General features: G+C 50.8%; 2 protein-coding genes across 9 annotated transcripts; both read left to right on the forward strand.

The window, feature by feature from the left end:
• Positions 1-143: 143 nt before the first annotated feature.
• Atg9a (autophagy related 9A) lies at positions 144-12,307 on the forward strand. Of its 8 annotated transcripts, XM_048344709.1 has the most exons (16): positions 144-307; positions 1,256-1,313; positions 1,704-1,835; positions 1,945-1,988; positions 2,885-2,949; positions 3,895-4,056; positions 4,226-4,367; positions 5,383-6,131; positions 6,213-6,366; positions 6,473-6,652; positions 7,035-7,283; positions 7,464-7,642; positions 7,744-7,861; positions 9,385-9,607; positions 10,712-10,857; positions 11,263-12,307. In XM_048344709.1, the coding sequence occupies exons 3-16, from the start codon at positions 1,733-1,735 to the stop codon at positions 11,266-11,268; spliced, it is 2,520 nt and encodes an 839-aa protein (XP_048200666.1). In that variant the 5' UTR covers positions 144-307; positions 1,256-1,313; positions 1,704-1,732; the 3' UTR covers positions 11,269-12,307. The 8 variants fall into 8 exon arrangements, with proteins under 8 accessions (XP_048200666.1, XP_048200659.1, XP_048200661.1 ...); XM_048344702.1 differs by having other exon boundaries at positions 10,712-12,307; XM_048344704.1 differs by having other exon boundaries at positions 1,259-1,313; positions 10,712-12,307.
• Positions 12,308-12,815: 508 nt separating this feature from the next.
• On the forward strand, positions 12,816-20,823 carry Abcb6 (ATP binding cassette subfamily B member 6 (Langereis blood group)). The gene is made up of 19 exons (XM_048344716.1): positions 12,816-13,631; positions 13,927-14,064; positions 14,536-14,716; positions 14,907-15,008; positions 15,192-15,375; positions 16,240-16,361; positions 16,870-16,979; positions 17,153-17,218; positions 17,389-17,514; positions 17,667-17,743; positions 17,832-17,895; positions 17,995-18,080; positions 18,266-18,323; positions 18,766-18,870; positions 19,556-19,730; positions 19,874-19,986; positions 20,189-20,283; positions 20,364-20,432; positions 20,552-20,823. Exons 1-19 carry the CDS (start codon positions 13,083-13,085, stop codon positions 20,661-20,663), a joined length of 2,532 nt encoding a protein of 843 aa, XP_048200673.1. The 5' UTR covers positions 12,816-13,082; the 3' UTR covers positions 20,664-20,823.
• The last annotated feature ends 201 nt before the right edge of the window (positions 20,824-21,024 follow it).

Raw genomic sequence — 21,024 nt, forward strand, 5'->3', positions numbered from 1 at the left:
CCGCCCTACTCAAAGCACACCATTGGTCCTCTGGCTCCCAAGACCCGCCTCAAGCGCTTCGTCCCACCCCCTGGGTCGAGCATTGGCCAGTGTGTCTCCACCCCCTACGCTCATTGGTAAGGCAGCTGCGGCGACAGTGAGTGGCAGGCGCCAGGCCTAGCGCTCCGAGGACCGGCCGAGCCGAGCGGAACCGACCGAGTCTCTTGGAATCGCCCGGGTCAGGGTTCCTGAGGTGACACGCGAGACTGGTTATTGGAACCCTTTAAGCCCAGGCCGGACCTAGCCGGGGGTGTCCACGGAGCCCCAAGTGAGCTCGCAGCGCGTAACAGGGGCGGGGGAGGGGGGGAAGGGGCGTCGCAGGAGGGCTCGGGGGCGCGCATCCGGAATGTTTTGATAGCGGGCGCGCGCGAGCGACCGGGGACGCGCTCTGGCGGCCCGGGCGCGAGCGCGAGGTTATCGCTGTTGGAGCCGAGCCCTTGGCCTGGGGCCGGGCGACCCTGGGGTGCTCTGTGCTCGGGTCCCAGTGGCTGGGTGTAGGGAGGCAACTCAGCCCACTAGGGTTATCAGCTATAGGTCTGGCTTGACTTCTCCAACATCCGCAAGAACCCTCCTCCCCCCCCCCCCCCAAGCCCAGGCCCTACCTACTGGGGATACATGGGCCCAGCTCGACACTGACCCAATGCGCGGTGAGTTCCCTGAGGGACAGAGCTCCCACCGACTCCCCAGGAATCCCACTGGGGCCAGGCGGGGCCAATATCCACCGTCCCCGGGGTCTGCAATGCTTGGGTGAGTACCTCCTTGACCCTGCCTGGCTCCAGGGACCTAGGGAACCCACAGATTCCCACAGGATCTGGCTACATTGGCCAAGACCAATGCCTGTCTGCTAGGTCTTCTGTGTTAGGAAGCAGGTTGAAGGGACTACCCAGAAAGATCTTCAGAAAAGGTTCTTATTAGGTGTGTTGTGGACCCTGAGAGGCATGTCTGAGTTCTGAAGCGGAGATTTGCAATGGGGAGATAGTTCCGAGGGCTTGTGGCCTGTACTAACTCCATGTCCACAGGGTCAGTTAAGTTCCTCCTTGGTATTCTAGAGGGGAATGAGTGGCCCCTGATAGTACAGTCGTAGTCTGTAAGGGTACTCTTCCCCCCCGTAGTCTCCCTGCCCTCCTCTTAGTGGTGAGTGGATGGGTGGGAGGGTTGGATTCTTTTCTCTCACACCCCTCCCCTCCTCTTTGGGGCCTGACACCTTTTCCTCCAGCAGCTGTCCAGCCAGGGCATCCAGGACTGGAGTGGAGCAGACACTGTCCATGGAGCTGGTAGGGCCATGTGCTTATCTCAAACATTTTTTACAAAATGCTTCCAAACTACTAGTCTCTGGGGAGAGCAGGCTTTCCAGAAGGGACAGGGGAGGGACATGCAAAGAGAAAATGGAACAGCTCACCCCCCTGCCAAAGAGACATATTGTCACTTCAGGCCAGGGAGACGTGACTAGATACCCAGTAGAGACTCTGGGAATGGAGTTTGGACCTCCTCAAGCTTACTGCTCACTTTGGGTTATTACTCCTGCTCTCCCTTGAAGCCAAGGAGCCTGGTGATGGAAATAAAGCCCAAGTATTCTTTCTCACTTCTTCTGGCCTGGTCAGCAGGGCAGCAGGTAAGCAGCACCTGGATCTGATCCAGAGCCTCTTCTTTCTCCTCACTGGCAGGTGGACGCAGTGGACAGGGGGAGGTGGTGATGGCGCAGTTTGACACTGAATACCAGCGCCTTGAGGCCTCCTACAGTGATTCACCCCCAGGAGAGGAAGACCTGTTGGTGCATGTCGCTGAGGGGAGCAAGTGTGAGTTCTTGAATGTGACAGCCAGAGCTGGGGTAGGTGGTGGACTAATGAAGGAGCAATGGGCTTTGGTTCTTTGGGGGCTCTGATATCTCTGTTCTTGTATCCACAGCACCTTGGCACCACATCGAAAACCTTGACCTCTTTTTCTCTCGAATATCCTTTGTGTCTCTGTGTTGTAGCTCTGGGGGTACTTAGCTCCTCTCTGGGCCAGGTCCCTAATGGGAAGTTGACATGGGGTCATTTTTAATCCCTGGGAAGGGAAATGAAGCTCATCCTGGGGCTGAAGGAAACTAGTGAAATAATGATTGTTAAAAAATAATGATAACCTTGCATTTACTGAGAGCTTTATGTTCTTTGTGGTGGTAGTTTATAAGGAACTTTTGTAAGGGTAATCTTCCTTCCCAGTAAGAATTGTAATAATAATTGTAGTAATTAATGCCTCTCACTTATTCTTTGTCAGTTTTGTGTTAAATACTTTGTACGCATTTTCTTAACCCTAATACTGCTATGAGACGGGTGTAGCTAATCCTAATTTACCACAGTAGGCAAAACCTTAGAGAGTGAGGCGAAGGTGTGGCTCAAGTGGTAGAGTACCAGCCAGAGACCCTGAATTCAAGCTCCAAGTCCTGACACAAAAACAAAAATAAAACAAAAGCTAAAAACCTTAGAGAGGTTAATTAACTTACTTAAAACTATGTTCTAGAAAGCCACAGAGCCATTACTTAAACTTAGATGTGTGACATAAAAATCTCTGCCCTTGGCTCCTGATTGTTATCTTTACTCTGTGTGTGTGTGTGTGTGTGTGTGTGTGTGTGTGTGTGTGTGTGTGTTGGTACCAAGGCTTGAATGCTGGTCTAGTGCTCTTACTCAGCTTTTTCACTCATAGCTGGCACTCTCCCACTTGAACTTTTTTTCCTGATTAATAGGAGATAAAAGTCTGTCCAGAATGACCGAACGAACCATCAGCCTCAGATATCAGCCTTTTGAGTAGGTAGTATTATAGGCATGAGCCACCAGTGCTCAGCACTATTTTTTCTTAACACTTATACGTTTATAATCTACACCAGAAGAATGGCTTCACATGTATGCTCATTGGGGAGATCTTTGAGCTCATGTAAGTGTACAAACAGATGGGTGTTGGAGTGAAGGAATAAATCTCTTTCTTTCCTTTACTTATACTCCCCACCTGCCAATGCAACTCAGTTCTGGGCTCAAACTTCTGCAGACTTTTTTTTTTTTTTTACAAGTCCTGGGGCTTGAACTCAGGGCCTGAGCACTGTCCCTGGCTTCTTTTTGCTCAAGGCTAGCACTCTACCACTTGAGCCATGGCACTATTCCTGGCTTTTTATATATATATATATATATATGGTGCTGAGGAATCAAACCCAGGGCTCCATGTATATGAAGCAAGCACTCTACCACTGGCCAACATTTCCAGCCCCTTCTGCAGACTTTTATAGTTCAGTCCAGGACCAGGTATGGCACTGAAGAGAACTCACACCTTGAACATTTCATCAGGGCTGCAGTGGTATACTCATGGTTCAGACAGAAGGTCTGAGAAATGGCACTTGAGGGGAAAAAAAAACACCTCTGTTCTGGTTTGGCTGCACTTTAGGCCTGATGCTGAGCAGGAAACCTTTTAGGAGAGGAGCCTATAATATTACCAAAAGGGAAGAGGCCTCTCTCAATGAGAAAAGAGTTCACATCCTCAAAGCACTTTTACATACCCTCTCAAAAGGATCAGCAACTGGAGACAATAGACCATAGATATAAAAACTCTAAAAGTCAAGTCCAGTGTTGGTAGTAGATTATTACTATGAAGTGAGGAAAGCAGGCTGAATCTGTGGCACTTGAAGCAAAGAGCAAAATGTAGGAGCCAATTTGAGCCTGCGAGTTCCTCTGAGGCGGAGCAGCAGAGAAAGCCCATTGGGAAATCTCCAGTCCCTTAGACTTCCTTCCCATCTTGTCAGGCTGTTTTCAGGCTGTACTCTTGTGCCTCTTTATTTAACTGGTAGCTCTCTGACTCTTGGATTGTGCCCCACCCCTTCCCAACTTCCAGGCAGTTCCTCTTTGTGGTTGCCTTCACCACCTTCCTGGTTAGCTGTGTGGACTACGACATCCTATTTGCCAACAAGATGGTGAACCACAGTCTGCATCCTACTGAGCCCGTCAAGGTCACTCTACCAGATGCCTTTTTGCCTGCCCAAGTCTGTAGTGCCAGGTAAGGTTGTAGGTCAGAAGACAATGAGGTCTAGTTCTGTTGGTAGATAAGAAATAGCCTGGTGTATGAGGCAGCAACTCTACCCAAGAACATAGGCTCAACCTTGCAAAATCTTTTAGGATAGCAGCCTGTCTCCAAGGCTCCTCCCTCCCCTTCATTTCCCCACTAGGATTCAGGAAAATGGCTCCCTCATCACTATCCTGGTCATTGCTGGTGTCTTCTGGATCCACCGGCTTATCAAGTTCATCTATAACATTTGCTGCTATTGGGAGATCCACTCCTTCTACTTGCATGCTCTACGCATCCCCATGGTAAGATGAGAAGTTGGGTCACCACAACTAAGACATTTGGGGAAGGATCACAGGTATGGCTGGATATCAAACATCCATATCTATTATTGGCAGGTATCCTAGTTAGCTTCCTGTTAATGTGACAACATACCTGAGATAAGCCTTTTATTTTTTTTCCTGGTCATGGGACTTGAAATCTGGGCCTAGGCCCTGTCCCTGAGCTCTTCAGCTCAAGGCTAGTGCTTTGCCACTTGAGCTATAGCACTACTTCTGGTTTTTTGGTGGTTAATTGGAGATAAGAGTCTCTGAGACTTTCCTTCCCAGGCTGGCTTTGGACCAGGATCCCCTGATCTTCACCTCTAGAGTAGCTAGGATTAGAGGCATGAGCCAACACCGCCCAGCAAGATAAGCCTTCTATAAAAATAAGAAGTTAAGCTTGCCTTCCATGCATGAAGCCCTGTGTTCAATTCCTCAGCACCACATAAGTGAAACAAGCAGAAGTGGTGCTGTGGCTCTAGTGGTAGAGTGCTAGCCTTGAGCAAAAGAAGCTCAAGGACAGTGCCCAAGCTCTGAGTTCAAGCCCCAGGACTGGGAAAAAACAAAGAAGAAGAAGTTGTTAAGCTGGAGGTGTAGTTTAAGTAGCAAAATGCTTGCCTAACAAGTATGGGGCCCTGAGTTTAAACTTCAGGCCTCCCTAAAGAGCTTTGGCTCTGGTTTTGGAGGTTCAGCCCATGGCTGGTTGTCTCAGTCGTGGCTGGGTCTGCCATGAGGCAGTATACCATGGAAAACTGAGAGAGGGAGCCCATTTCCCTCCTCATGGCTAAGAAACACAAAGACAGACAGGAAAGGGCCAGGCCCCAAATCCCAGTATCCTTCCAAGGGTATACTTGAGGGATAATACAGATGAGGAAGTAACTGCTGGAAGGTTCTACTCAGCTAATCACACAACCCTGAGGCTCACATATATGCAAAGTGAAGGAGTTGCTGTAACTACCCTGCTTTCCATACCTTGCCTCTTCTCTACCCCACCCTGCAGTCTGCTCTTCCATACTGCACATGGCAGGAAGTGCAGGCCCGGATTGTACAGACCCAGAAAGAACATCAAATCTGTATCCACAAGCGTGAGCTGACCGAGCTGGACATCTACCACCGCATCCTCCGTTTCCAGAACTACATGGTGGCACTGGTGAACAAATCTCTCCTCCCTCTGCGCTTCCGCCTGCCAGGCCTTGGGGAGGCTGTCTTCTTCACTCGTGGCCTCAAGTACAACTTTGAGCTGATCCTCTTCTGGGGGCCTGGCTCTCTGTTTCTCAATGAATGGAGCCTCAAGGCTGAGTACAAACGTGGAGGGCAACGGCTAGAGCTGGCCCAGCGCCTCAGCAACCGCATCCTGTGGATTGGCATCGCGAACTTCCTGCTGTGCCCCCTCATCCTCATCTGGCAGATCCTGTATGCCTTCTTCAGCTACGCTGAGGTGCTGAAGCGGGAGCCGGGGGCCCTGGGAGCACGCTGCTGGTCGCTCTATGGCCGCTGCTACCTCCGCCACTTCAATGAGCTGGAGCATGAGCTTCAGTCCCGCCTCAGCCGAGGCTACAAGCCTGCCTCCAAGTACATGAATTGCTTCTTGTCACCTCTGCTGACACTGCTGGCCAAGAATGGCGCCTTCTTCGCTGGTTCCATCCTGGCTGTGCTTATTGCCCTCACCATCTACGACGAAGATGTATTGGCTGTGGAACACGTCCTTACCACTGTCACACTCCTGGGGGTCACTGTGACCGTGTGCAGGTGGGCCGGGGCACCATGTGGGGGTGCACACCGACTAGCATTCTAGGGAAGATGTCTTCACTCTGACCCTGATCTCCCCAGGTCCTTCATCCCAGACCAGCACATGGTGTTCTGCCCTGAGCAGCTGCTCCGCGTGATCCTTGCTCACATCCACTACATGCCTGACCACTGGCAGGGTAATGCCCACCGCTCGCAGACCCGGGACGAATTTGCCCAGCTCTTCCAGTACAAGGCAGTGAGTGGAGCTGGAGTTAGGGCCTGCTAGAGACTTGACTGGTAGCTCGGTGGTGAGGGCTGGGCTCCCTCCTGCTTTCTTGTGACCTTGCTCCCCTCCCTCCTAGGTATTCATCTTGGAGGAGCTGCTAAGCCCTATCGTCACACCCCTCATTCTCATCTTCTGCCTGCGACCTCGGGCCCTGGAGATTATAGACTTCTTTCGCAACTTCACGGTGGAGGTCGTTGGTGTCGGAGATACCTGCTCCTTTGCTCAGATGGATGTTCGCCAGCACGGTCATCCCCAGGTACTGGGAGAAGGGTGGGGCAAGTGGCCTGGTAATGATGCTGACATATCATGTCTTAGGGTAGACTACAAAAGACTACCTACCCCTTCTGAGCCAACCAGTGAAACAAAAGCAGCGGCACTGCTTGGTAGCCAGGAGCCTGCACTGGATTTCAGTGTCCCATTAGCCAGGCTCCCCTGAAAAACAGCATAGCACAAGCAACTGACCTGGCAGGTGGCTGCTCCTGAGGTGGGCACTGAGGCCTCTGAACAAGATTGAACAAGATATGGTGATGCATTGTAATCTCAGTCCTCTAGGAGCCAAGCATCCCCCTCTAGTCGCAAAGGCATGGGATGAGTACCTATAAACGGACAGGCCTGCTTACCATTTCTCCCTTGTGCAGTGGCTCTCCGGAGGGCAGACGGAGGCCTCAGTGTACCAACAAGCAGAGGATGGGAAGACAGAGTTGTCACTCATGCACTTTGCCATCACTAACCCTGGCTGGCAGCCGCCACGTGAGAGCACAGCCTTCCTGGGCTTCCTCAAGGAACAGGTTCAGCGGGATGGAGCAGCGGCGAGCCTGGCCCAAGGCGGTCTACTCCCTGAAAACGCTCTTTTCACTTCTATCCAGTCCTTACAATCGGAGTCCGAGGTGCGTACCTGGGGGCTGGGAGATGATGGATGCAGTGGACTCTTAAGAATGGGGACTGGAGGATGGGGCATTGGGTTCAAGGTTTCCTCTGCCTGTTCAGTCTGTGGCATTAGCTCTAGAGGTACAGAATACTAGAGAATCTCTACTCAGAAAATTCTGCCCACCCTTTTTCTTTCCTAGCCCCTGAGTCTTATTGCAAATGTGGTAGCTGGCTCATCCTGCCGGGGTCCTCCGCTGCCCAGAGAGCTGCAAGGCTCCAGGCACAGGGCTGAAGTTGCCTCTGCTCTGCGCTCCTTCTCCCCTTTGCAACCTGGGCAGGGCCCCGTAGGCCGGGTTCCCAGCACCATGACAGGCTCTGGGTAAGTAAAGAATGGCTCAGATGGGACAGCATGGCAGTAGCCCTCAACAATATGTGTGCTGTCAAAAATGCTGGTGACTGCTGTCTGTCTATGCTGGACAGGGTGGATGCCAGGACAGCTAGCTCAGGGAGCAGCGTGTGGGAAGGACAGCTGCAGAGCCTGGTGCTGTCGGAGTATGCGTCCACGGAGATGAGCCTGCATGCCCTTTACATGCACCAGGTGAGCAAAACAGAATAGAGGATTTGGGATTAGAGAAGCAAGACTTGAGTTCCATTCCCTACTCTTATCTCTTACCTACCATGCATTCTCTATTCTCATATGTTCTGTGTGTGTGTGTGTGTGTGTGTGTGTGTGTGTGTGTGTGTGTGCATACACCAGCCCTTGGGCTTGAACTTTGGGCCTGAGAACTGCCCCTTAGCTTTTTCACTTAAGGCTGGTGTTCTATCACTTGCGCCACAGCTCACTTGTAGCTTTATAGTGGTTGCTTGGAGATAAGTCTCATGGACTTTCTTCGAATAGTGATCCTTAGATCTTAGCCTACTGAGTTGCTAGAATTGCAGGAGTGAGCCACTGGTGCCTGGCTTCTCATATATTCTACGAGGCAAGCACTCTTGCCACTAGGCCATATCCCCAGCCCTTCTCATATATTCTAATCATCTCTTTAGCCGAGTCTACTCTCCAGGGCCTTCTTAAGCTTGAAAGTTCCCTTGCTTGGAGGTTCACTCCTAATCAGTTACTTCCTCTTTCTCCTCCTTCTGCTGTACCACTTCCCGAGACTTTTTCTGAATACTCTTAGTAAGAGCCATCCTGTCTACCCTCCTGAATCTTCCTGGCTTTGTTTCCTCTGTAGCATATGATACCATCTCTGACATTCTGTATTTTTCCTTATTTGCTTATGATTTAGTCTTCTCAAACAACCACCCTCACTAGGACATAAGCCCCATAGGGCTGGCAGGTTTGTTTTTTTTTGGCCAGTCCTGGGCCTTGGACTCCTCCACCCTACCTTGCCCCCTCTCCCCACATTTTTGGTTATAGGGCTTGAACTCTGGGCCTGGGTGCTGTCTCTGAGCTCTTCAGTTCAAGGCTAGTGCTCTACCACTTGAGCCACGGCGCTGGTGGTTAATTGGAGATAAGTCTCATGGACTTTCTTGCCTGGGCTGGATTTGAACCTTGATCCTCAGATCTCGGCCTCCAGTGTAATTGGGATTACAGGCGTGAACCACTGTGGTGTCCACTCGGCTCCTTTCTTTTTTCTTTTAATGAAAGTTGTTGGGCTAATGCTCTACCACTGAGGCACAGCTCCACTTCTGGGTTTTATTATTTATACACACACACAATATACTACATAAACTGTTTTCACCTTCATTCAGCCACTTTGTTAGCCCTCTGTGCTCACTCTCTCTGGTGCCCCCTCCCCGTTCCAGTTCTGTTTTACTTCCCTGTCATTCCTTTTTTCTTTTTAGTGTATATTAATTGCACCAAGAGATCAATTTGTTCTTGCCAAAAATGGACAGGTGAAATGAATGTCCTGACAACCTACTCACAGCTCTTTCAGAGGTCTGCTGTGAACAGAACCCACAGAGCTTCAGATGTCTGCCGTACGCTGCTAACCTTGCTCCGGGTCAGGGGTTCAAGGACTGTGTGTGTGCTGGGGAGAGTAAGTGGGAATGGAAAGTATTGTGATGAGGCAGGTGTTTCAGATTACCTTCTGTCTCCAACTAATGAGTCTCCCACTTCTCCAGCTCCACAAGCAGCAGACCCAGGCTGAACCTGAGCGGCACGTGTGGCACCGCCGGGAGAGCGATGAGAGTGGCGAGAGTGCCCCTGAAGAGGGGGGAGAGGGTACTCGAGCTCCCCAGCCTATCCCGCGCTCTGCCAGCTACCCCTGTGCTGCACCCCGGCCTGGAGCACCTGAGACCACTGCCCTGCATGGAGGTTTCCAGAGGCGCTACGGGGGCATCACAGGTATCCACCTAGGGCTAGAGAAGGAAAGAGTCTGTAGGGAAGTATGTATGATTCTCCATGTTATTTCCTCTTCCTTCTCCTCCTCATTCTTTTTGGCAGTACTGAGGTTTGAACTCAGAGCCTCATGGCTTGCCAGTCATTCTACTGCTCAGGCACACCTCCAGCCCTCCAGCCTTTTTTTTTGCTCTGGTTACTTTGAGGTAGAGTCTTGCTTCTTGCCCAGGTGTGTGCCTAGACTGAGTTCTTCCTGTTTGAGGCTTCCCATGCCAGCTGGGATGACAGAAGCCTCCCATGACTAGCAAGTTACCCTGGGGATGGAGTCTTATAGACTGCCCAAGCTGGCCTGGAGTCACAATCTTCCCAATCTCAGTATCCCATGAAGCTTAGGATAATGCATGCTATTGAAGCTTGATCCTCCATGTAGCTAGGGTTACAGGCATGAGCCACTAGTGCCTGATTAAAAGGGTGTTTTTGTTTGTTTTGCTTTTTGTTTTCTTGCTGTCCTGGGGCTTGAACTCTAGGTCTAGGCACAGTCCCTGAGCTCTTCAGCTCAAAGCTAGCACTCTACCTTGAGCCACTTGAACCACAGCAGTGCCACTTTCAGTTTTCTGGTGGATAACTAGAGATAAGAGTCTCATGGACTTTCCTGCCCAGGCTGGCTTTGAACCACGATCCTCAGATCTCAGCTTCCTGAGGCGCTAGGATTATAGGCGTGAGCCACTGGTGCCCAGCTGAAAGGATTTTTTTCTTTTCTTTTGTTCCTTTGCTAGGACTTGAACTCTAGGCCTCTTCCTTAGCTTTGTGCCACCCCTTCCCCTTACCAGTGGCTGGCACTCTACCATTTGAGCCATACCTCCACTTCTGGCTTTTTGCTGGTTAATTGTAGATAAGAACCTTGCAGGTCCATTTGCCTAGGTTAGGTTAGAATCTCAATCCTGAGATCTCAGCCTCCTGAGTAACTAGGATTATAGACGTGAACCACTAGCTCCCTACACAAAAGAGAATTTGTTTTTTAAAAAGAAAGAAGTCAGAAGGATGGAGCCCAAGAAAACTAACCTCCCAAACAGTTCTCATTCCTGTTTGTGTTCCTATTTGTCTCTCTAGATCCTGGCACAATACCCCGAGCTCCCTCTCATTTCTCCCGGCTGCCCCTAGGAGGGTGGGCTGAAGATGGGCAGCCAGCGTCAAGGCACCCTGAGCCTGTGCCTGAGGAAGGCTCAGAGGATGAGCTTCCCCCTCAGGTGCATAAGGTAAGGGTTTTAGGGTCCAAGAACAACTACCGGAAGGAGCAATTTCCAGACTAAAGTGACAGCTTTCCAGGTGAAGGGAGGTATCTCCCACCCTGTTCACTTTCTGCAAAATACACTCCCTTTCTTCCTCGGTTGCTCTGAAGTTCAGGGGTTGGTTTTTTCTTTGCTTACCTCCCCAGGAATCAAACTTCCCTTTTTCTCTATCTCTAGGCTCCCATGGGGAAAATATCTCCCATTCCCAACCTCTTCCTTCCTTTTTTTCTGACTTCTTTCAGTCTTTCCTTATTAGTGTACATTAGTTTTATACAGAGGAAGAGTTCGCCGTTACCTTTCCACACTTGTTTATAATATATTCCAATCAATCTCACCCCCTCTAGAATTCTCCCCACCATTTTCTCTTCACAGGTATAGACAGTGCTGAAGAGTGTCCCCATGCCCAGGATGGAGGCCTTTGCTGCCCTGCCATCCCATCCATCTACCATGGGAGGGCTCTTCTGAGTGTTGCCTGGCTCCACATGTATGGTGTTTGTGTGTTCGTGCCTGGCCAAGGGAGGTGCCAACACTGGGCTTGCCACAGCCCCAGGAGAAGAAGTTGAGGTCTAGGAACCAGGAGCACACAGAACTCAAGCCTCATCCCAGAATCCCCTTGGCTCAGAGTGTGGTGCTAGAAACTGGTCCCCAGCCCAGTCCCAGACTGCCACCTTTGCACTGACCCCCTGCAAGACTACAGAGGGCTGCCAACCACAGAAGCTGCCAAGCAGGGAGAACCTGTGCCAACTGTGGAGTGGGGAGATTGGGCCTGGACCCTCAACCCCTGCAGCCTGCCCCTCTACCCGGAATAAATGAGCAGCTCAGGCTGTGGCCCTTACCTCACCCCTAGTTCTTGCCCAGTGCTGCAGCCTGCTCACCTCTCTTCTCCCTGCACATCACTGGCATGTGTGTGCTGCTTGCTCCCTTTTGGTTGGCTTGTTTCCCGTCCGTTTGGCTTTTGCTTTAGGGAAGAGACCCTAATTCCCAGCCACCCCTATGCTATCTTTTGACACTAAAGAAGGAAAGTTTCTAAGTTGCAGGAATAGGATGAACATTCTTTGCTATCGTCTCCAATTTTTAGGATGGGCCCCTGGGAGACTGAGGTCTTCCTTGGCCCCCTTTGCTGCTTATATTGTACCCATCCCACACGAGACTGACAGGATTGGAGTGTGACCTCAACTGTCTACATCCCAGCAAGAGTTGTAGCCCGCATCCCACTGTCCCCTAATAGACAGAGCGGGTGATAGCCTTGCCCTAGGCTGCCACATTGCATGCTGGGACTCAGCTCCTACCCTCTGCCCCACCCCCTTCCCCAGCTCTGATCTGCTGCTTCGGGAGAGTGTCTTCTGCCCCAACTCACAGTGGACCGGGGTGGGGACCGTGTACAGCTTGATAACCCTTAATAAAGAAGGGACTTTGACCAGGTCGTGGCTTGTCTTATGCATCTAGGGTGTGGGGACCAATAGAAGTAGGTTATGGGTGATTTCCTCCAGATTCCTAGATGACAGAGCTGGGATTTGCAAGCAGGTGACTACGATGCTCCTGCGGTATGGAAAGGTAGCTGGCTAACAAAAGAGCTGTTTTCCAAGTTACTGGAGGTATAGCTCAGTGGTTTGCCTAGCATGCAGTATGCCTTAAGTTTGAACCCCAACACTGGGATAAAAATAAATAAATAAAAGGAAGGGTTGATTGCAGTCCTCCACTCAGTAGAGGTCGAGGTCTCCCGCAGGACCTGAGGTTAGATTTCCCACCCTGAGCTTGGGACCAAACCGACTTAGCCCCCTATTTTGCACCAGTCCAGTGCACAAGTCTCCCCGTCCCTGGAGACACTTAGCCAATAGGGGCCCTGGATAAAGCAGAGGGCGTGGCTTGTGGGTGGGACCTCTCCCATAGAGGGCGTGCGAATCCTCTGCAGAGCATTCCAGCGCTCCGGCCTGGCCGGAGGGTCCCGCGCAGGGAGCGAGACGAGCGGAGACGGCGTACGTGCCCTGCGTGAGTGCGTGGCGAGCGCGTGCGCGAAGCGAGTGGGCGGTGTGTGGCAGAATCCACGTGCGTCTCTCAGCGACCCCCCGCGACTTAGCGCTGGGTGGTTCCATGATCCGGAACACCCCGGCACGCGTGGCCCTCCCCGAGCGGCCAGCCCCGTTTCCCGGCCCCGCCGTGTCCTCAGGCTCGGCCAGCATCCACACATCGCCATGGTGACTGTGGGCAACTACTGCGAAACCGAAGGACCCCTGGGTCCGGCCTGGGAGCAGAATGGCCTGAGTCCTTGCTTCTTCTTCACGCTCCTGCCCTCGACCCTGATGACCCTGGGGATTCTGGCTTTGGTGCTGGCTCTTCCCTGCAAGCGTCCGGAGCGACCAGCCGGCCCCGACGGGCTGTCCTGGGCAGCTGGCCCTCGTGTCGCTCCCTATGTGCTGCAGCTGCTGCTGGCCACACTTCAGGTGGCCTTGCCCCTGGCAGGCTTGGCTGGCCGGATGGGCACCGCCCGGGGGGCCCCGCTGCCAGGCTACCTATTGCTGGGCTCTGTGCTGGGGAGTCTGGCCAGCGCGTGTGGCCTGTGGCTGCTCGTGATGGAACGGAGCCAGGCCCGGCAGAGTCTGGCAATGGGTGTCTGGATCAAGTTCAGACACAGCCCGGGTCTCCTGCTCCTCTGGACTGTGGCATTTGCAGCGGAAAACTTGACCCTGGTGTCTTGGAACAGCCCACAGTGGTGGTGGGCCAGGGCGGACCTGGGCCAGCAGGTGAGGGCCCTTGTGGGAGAAGGGGAAGCGTCCATGGCAGCGCTGTCTGGAGCTCCGGGGCTTGGGATGACTCGGGAAAAGAAGAAGGGAGTGTCTGGCTCTGTCTGGGAGTCGATAGCCTCCTGGTGGGGCGTGTCTGTGCTGAGTCATTGTGGGTTTTTTTTTTTTTTGTTTGGTTTTGTTTTTTTTCCTTGTTAAATGCAGGGCTTCTGAGGAGGACCTGGGTGTCACTAGTAATAATAATACAATAGGATTTCGGCCTGTGATCTTACCTTCCTCGCGCATTTCATTGTAGGTTCAGTTTGGCCTTTGGATTCTTAGATACTTCGTCTCTGGAGGACTTTTTGTCCTGGGGCTTTGGGCCCCTGGACTTCGCCCCCAGTCTTACACCCTACAGGTTCACGAAGAGGACCCAGATGTAGAGAGGAACCAGGTACACCATCTTCTGAATCCTAGCGTGGTTTATTATTATTATTATTATTATTGGTTTGGTTTTTTTGGTTTTTTTTTGTAAGGGAGATCAAAGTCAGGACCTCCTGAACTATTAAACATGTGCTCTACCACTCAGTCTGTCATTCAACTATACCCTTAGCTTCTTTGAATCCTGGAGTCTATTTTTTTATTCACTGTCATTATTCCATCTCCTCACAATGCTCAGTTGTAACCCCATGGCTTTTTTGACTCCACTGGGGCTCACTCATGGACTCTCAGCCCCCAGCCCTTCCTTTTATTTATTTATTTATTTTATTGCAATGCTGGGGTTCAAACTTAAGGCATACTGCATGCTTGGCAAACCACTGAGCTATATCTCTGGGAGCTGTAGCCATCCCTTGCATTCTTCCCTGGAAGGTTCTTAGCTAGTAGTGTACTGAGCTTCCTTCCCTTGTGTTTGTCATCATCCTAGGATCGCTCCACACAGCAGCGGTCTACATGGCGAGACTTTGGCAGGAAGCTCCGCCTACTAAGTGGCTACCTGTGGCCTCGAGGAAGTCCAGCTCTACAACTTGTTGTGCTCATTTGCCTGGGGCTCATGGGGTTGGACAGAGCACTAAACGTGTTGGTCCCCATCTTCTATAGGGACATTGGTGAGGGAGAGGAATACATTCAGCCTGCTGGTTCTTCATTGGCTTGGTGGCTGGGGTAGCTTTTACCAAAAGAGGCAATGAAATAGAGTTTGGGGTTGGATAGTCAGAGGCTATGGCTGGCACCTGGGGCATTTTGTTTGAAGGGAGTACTGTCTTGAAGAGAGTCAGTCCTGATTTTTTTTCTCCACAGTGAACTTGTTGACTGAGCAGGCCCCTTGGAGCTCCCTGGCCTGGACTGTTACCACCTATGTCATCCTCAAGTTCCTCCAGGGGGGTGGCGCTGGCAGTACTGGTACGAGGAACTCTGTCTTTACCCTGATTGGCATCAGCTTTCCCATAGGAATGCATGCCTCCATTCTGGTACTCTTTTGAACCTGCCTTCCCCAGACCCCTCTGTGTCTCAGATCTCTAGCATCTTGGTATTGGGCTGATGTCTCTTAGCCTCGAAGCCCTGAAGCTCCTATGGCTCCCCCAGGCTTCGTGAGCAACCTGCGCACATTCCTGTGGATCCGGGTGCAGCAGTTCACATCCCGGCAGGTGGAGCTGCGCCTCTTCTCCCACCTGCATGCACTCTCACTGCGCTGGCATCTGGGCCGTCGGACAGGGGAGGTGCTGCGAATTGTGGACCGGGGCACATCCAGTGTCACAGGGCTGCTCAGGTACCACTCCAGTGTAAAGGGCATGCACGTGTGGGCATGCGTGGTGGGGGCTTCAGGAATGGGATGGAACTGTCAGAGGAGACTGGAGCCAGCTAAAGACATAGCCCCTCTGGGGATGGTTACTTTTGGTTTGGGGTTTTGAATGAGGTATAGTGCTGTCATAGTAGCTCAGATAACACAAACAGCATCTTTCTTGAGCACTCACTTTCCAGAGTTCCATCCATACTGTGTTCAGTGTGCTGGACACAAGCAGACCTATTTGTTATTTTGTGTGTACCAATCATGGGGCTTGACTTTAAAGCTTGGGCACTGCTCTTAGGCTTTTTTTTTTTATTATCAAAGATAACATTCTATCACTTGAGCCACAGCTCTACTTCCAGCTTTTTTGGTGATTAATTGGCTACAAGCGTCTCACTCACTTCCCTACCTGGGCTGGCCTTGAACCATGATCCTCATAGCTCAGCCTCCTGAGTAGCTAGGATTACAGGCATGAGACACCAGTACCTGGCCTATTTGTACTTTTTATCTGTGCAAACTCATAAAACTAATGTGCTACTATGGAAGTTTTTTTCTAAACAATAAAATATCACCATAGGTGTCATTCTCAAAGTTGCTTTAATAAAACCTTCTGGAGATACATTTTCATCCATGCCTGAAGATCTCCCTCATTCATAATAACAGATACAGAGAATTCTTTAGTTTGGCCATGCAACCATTTTACTGAGCCATTTACTTGTTGAGAGGCATTTAGATTGATCCCAGCCTGATGCTGCTGAAAATGGAACATTACACTGAACCTCCCAAAGGTAAAGTTGCTGGTTCTAAGCCCCCAAACCTTCTTTTGTTGCTCTGTTACCTTCTTAGCTACCTGGTGTTCAATATCTTCCCCACACTGGCCGACATCATCATTGGCATCATCTACTTCAGCATGTTCTTCAATGCCTGGTTTGGCCTCATTGTGTTCGTGTGCATGAGTCTCTATCTCAGTGAGTGCTACCTTGTGACACCTTCTCTCTGAATTAAGTAGGGACTCCCTTGAGCATGAGCTCTGCCTCTGCTCAGCTGAACAATCATCAGGAGGCTGAGGGTTGGTGGACTTGCTAAGTCTCCGGCTGTTCTCGGGTTGGTGGGCAGGTCGCTTCCTTTCTCACCTTAGCTCAAGCTGGATAAAGGCCAAGAAAGGACACCTTTTCATATTAGGTCCCCAGTGTGGTCACAAGTCAAGGGGAAACCTCATTTGCATAGCAAGATGCAACTTGTTTTCATTTGTTCACAGTTCAAAGTTATCCACACATACTAAGGCTTCTTCAGCCTCCATAGATTTCTTGCATTTTTTTTTTTTTTTATATTTCCTCAGTAAACTTGAAGCTGTCCCGGAGACTGGGTCCTTTGACCCTAGTGCAGGTTTAGTATCTGTAGTGGGTAGCAGATGTCCACTTGGTCTCTGCTGTTAGGGATGATGTTTTATCCCCCCTCCCTCTTGCCATTCTCCAGTCCTGACCATTGTGGTCACTGAGTGGAGAACCAAGTTTCGCCGTGCTATGAACACACAGGAGAACGCCACCCGGGCACGAGCAGTGGACTCTCTGCTAAACTTTGAAACAGTAACTAAGCCTCTGAGGCAGTGGTGGGAGGAAAGATGGGGAGGTTGTGGTTGAGACATCACACTGGTGATGAAAATCTGGGGGAGAATGGTGGTACTTGAAATCGGGAGGCCGGGAATGAGGAATCTGGAGGGAATGAGCTGGGAGCCATGTGCTGTATTTGAATCTGTCAGGTGAAATACTACAATGCTGAGAGTTATGAAATGGAACGCTATCAAGAGGCCATCATCAAATATCAGGTGAGGATGTCAGAGTATGATCTCCTAAGATGGTGAGTTGGGCCTGTGGCATTGCCAGGTTGAGAGGAGTAAAGTCAAGGTGGTGAGGTAGATGGTACCTAGATTCAGGTTGGGATTTGATAATGGTCGGTGCAAATGGGATATTCCTCCCTCCTACATCCTGCCTTTAGAGTTTGGAGTGGAAGTCAAGTGCTTCGCTCGTTTTACTGAATCAGACCCAGAACTTGGTGATTGGACTGGGGCTTCTCGCTGGCTCCCTGCTTTGTGCATACTTTGTCAGTGAGAAGAAGTTACAGGTAAGGCGGCATCATGGAAGAAAGGGTGAGGGGCAGGGAAGCGCGGCCTAGGGCCTATGAACCACTAGACTTTTAAATGGCGAGTGAGTACGCGAGCCGGAAGAGCAGCCCACAGGCCTCCACGGTGCATCTGCTTCTCTGGGTCTCTGCAGGTTGGGGACTTCGTGCTTTTTGGCACTTACATCATTCAACTGTACATGCCTCTCAACTGGCTTGGCACCTACTACAGGTAACCTGATCCCTAACCTTCACCTGTTCAGGGTACATTGTTATTTCCTAGGTCCTCAGTGGTGCCCCAACTTTCACTGTTATTGCAGGATGATTCAGACCAACTTCATTGACATGGAGAACATGTTTGACCTGCTGAAAGCAGAGACCGAAGTGAGTGATGAAAGAGAACCCCGGGCCAGGGGGTTGGTTGTTTCTTTTGTCTGGAAAATTCCAGGACAGTAACAGCAACCAAGTGCTGTGTTCTCCCAGGTGAAGGATGTTCCTGGAGCATGGCCCCTTCGCTTTCAGAAAGGCCAGATTGAGTTTGAAAATGTGCACTTCGGCTACGCTGATGGGTCAGCCCTCTTCTTTCCTTTCCCCTTGTCCATTTACATGCTGCCTTTTTGTCTCTCATCCTACTCTGAACCCTGGCTTTTCAACCCACCACTGTGGAGAGAGTGTGAGGGCAGGGGAGGGCAGGGCCCAGGGGTAGTTTGGGTAATGGGAGGGGCCTATTAACCCTGCTTACTGTTCCTTGTAGGCGGGAGACCTTACAGGATGTTTCCTTCACTGTGATGCCTGGACAGACTCTGGCCTTGGTGAGGAGACCCAGCCCCCCCTTGGCTTACACTTAGCTCTCAAGATTCTCTTGTTCAGTTCCTGCATTGGCTCATGACCTAAGCTGGAGAGTCAGAACTCTGTTATGACAAGAAACAGTTGAGTGTGATATGTTGCATATGTGTTAATGACTTCTTGGTAAGGAGCTTTAAAGTCAGTGGGCCATCAGGATGTGGCAGTATACACCTATAATCCCAGCTACTCAGGAAGCAGAAGCTGGAGGACTGGAATTCAAGACTAGCCTTGACAAAGTTAATGTGATATTGTATTTGAAAAACAAGCTAAAAGTAAAAGGACTAGCGGTGTGGCTCAAGTGAAAGTGCTTGCTTCCTATGTTCAAGGCCTTGGGTTCAATCCCCAGTCCCCGCTTATACCCAAAAGAAGCCAGTCTGAGAATTTTTCTATTTTTTCCCAATGCAACAGGTGGGCCCATCTGGGGCAGGGAAGAGCACAATTTTGCGCTTGCTGTTTCGCTTCTATGACATAAACTCTGGCTGCATCCGAATAGATGGGCAAGACATCTCACAGGTAAGGTTTCTGGGAAAAGACTAATTGTCTCTAGATGGAGGAATGGGTTAGACATCCAGAGAAAAGAAATGTCACCCTGCAGAAAGCTAGTAGCTTCCTAGCACCGTTTGGCCAGTTTCACTCAGGAAGTAGTCATGGGGATGATATGTGTGGTGTCATTCAAAATATGATCTGTGTGTGTATATGCGTGTATGTATGCACATGTGTACTTGTGCGTGCATGTATGCTGGTCCTGGAGCTTGAATTTAGAGCCTCTGCACTATCCCTGAGTTTTTACACCCAAGGTTAGTGCTCTACTGCTTGAGCCACAGCTCCATCGACTTTATTGTCCAGGCTGGCTTCAAACCTTCATCCTCAAACCTCAGCCTCTTGAGTAGCTAGGATTACAAGTGTGAGCCACCAGCACCCAGCAAGCTAAGATCTTTTGCAATGGTCCAGGAAGTAGGCAAAGAGAGTGTTTATTTAATTTTGTGTTTTGTTTGAGTGCATGATTATTTTTATGCTTGGAAGGTAGGGAACAGATTCAGGAGAGGTTGAGTGATTTTCCTACTCCACTAGGATGTGCAGTGGTGATTGCAGGTTTCTTACCCTGGGCTGCTTACCCTATGTGCTCTAGCTAGCTCACCTTAGCTCCCAGGCCTGGGGGAAATCTCACAGGGCAGGGTGTATCATCTTTTGGCTCCAGGTGACCCAGACCTCTCTCCGGTCTCACATTGGAGTGGTGCCTCAGGACACTGTCCTCTTCAATGATACCATTGCCAACAATATTCGCTACGGCCGTGTCACAGCTGATAACACGGAGGTGGAGGCTGCTGCTCAGGCTGCAGGCATCCATGATGCTATCATGTCCTTCCCCGAAGGTGAGGTTCCTCTGCACGATCCCCTCCCTTGCCCGGCGTAGTCATCTTAACCCTGTGACCTCTGCTCCATCCCTTCCTTGCCTACCTAGTTACAGAAACCAAGTTTATTTATAGTGACTTGAGGAGGTGGGCTGTATTCACAGGGTATGAGACACAGGTGGGCGAGAGAGGACTGAAGCTAAGCGGTGGGGAGAAGCAGCGCGTAGCCATTGCCCGCACAATTCTCAAGGCTCCAGACATCGTTCTGCTGGATGAGGTGAGGTCCTGGCAGCTGCCTCCCTGCTGCCTCTGTCTGTGCCCAAGCCACTCCTGCCGGGAAGTTCTTCTCCGAGCATAGCAATCATCTGTTTCACCAAAACCTCGTGTAGTTCCTAAGCCTGTACTCTATTCCTGAGGCATTAACTGGCTCCTGCATCTTCCTCCCTCGTACAAGTATTTTACTCAGCCCTTCTCTGTAGGCGACATCAGCGCTGGATACATCTACTGAGAGAGCCATCCAGGCTTCTCTGGCCAAAGTCTGTGCCAACCATACCACCATTGTGGTGGCACACAGGTACGGGCCTACAGGACCAGTGTGGCTAACGTGGGCCATTTCTGGTAGGACCAGATAGTAACTGATCTCTGCCTTCTCAGGCTCTCAACTGTGGTTAATGCTGACCAGATTCTTGTCATCAAGGATGGCTGTATCGTAGAAAGAGGACGGTGAGAAGCTGGGCAGGGGCTTCTGGAAGGGGTCTTCCTTGTCCATCCCCCCTCCTCTCTCTATAGGCTGATGAAGTGAAACTGATGGGTAGGCCTTTTACTTGTCTCTTCACCCCTAGGCATGAGGCTCTGTTGTCCCGAGGTGGGGTGTATGCCAATATGTGGCAGCTGCAACAGCGGGGACAGGAAGAAGTCTCTGAAGACACCAAGCCCCCGACCAAGACACAGTGACAAAAGTTGTGGCCTCTTCCCTCCCAAAGACTAACTCAGGGGAATAAGATGTGTCCATTTTCCCTGACCTAATTCATCCTCCTCTAGGGGTTTGGTGCTACTGTTACAAGGGAAAGGGACCTTTCAGAAAAGCACTTTGGAGAAATAAAAGTGGACTGTTGAAGGGTGACTATGGCTTGGTCATGTGGGGGCACTGCAAGGAGACCTTAAGTCAAGTGAACATGCTTGACAGGAATTTTCATGCCATCCTAGCTACTCAAGAGGCTAAAGTCTGAGAATAACAGTTCAGAGCCAGCCCAGGCAGAAAGTCTGTAAGACTCATATCTCCAGTTAATCACCCAAAAAAGCTAGAAATAGAGCT

This window comes from Perognathus longimembris, chromosome 4, assembly GCF_023159225.1.
Source record: "Perognathus longimembris pacificus isolate PPM17 chromosome 4, ASM2315922v1, whole genome shotgun sequence".
NCBI lineage: Eukaryota > Metazoa > Chordata > Mammalia > Rodentia > Heteromyidae > Perognathus > Perognathus longimembris.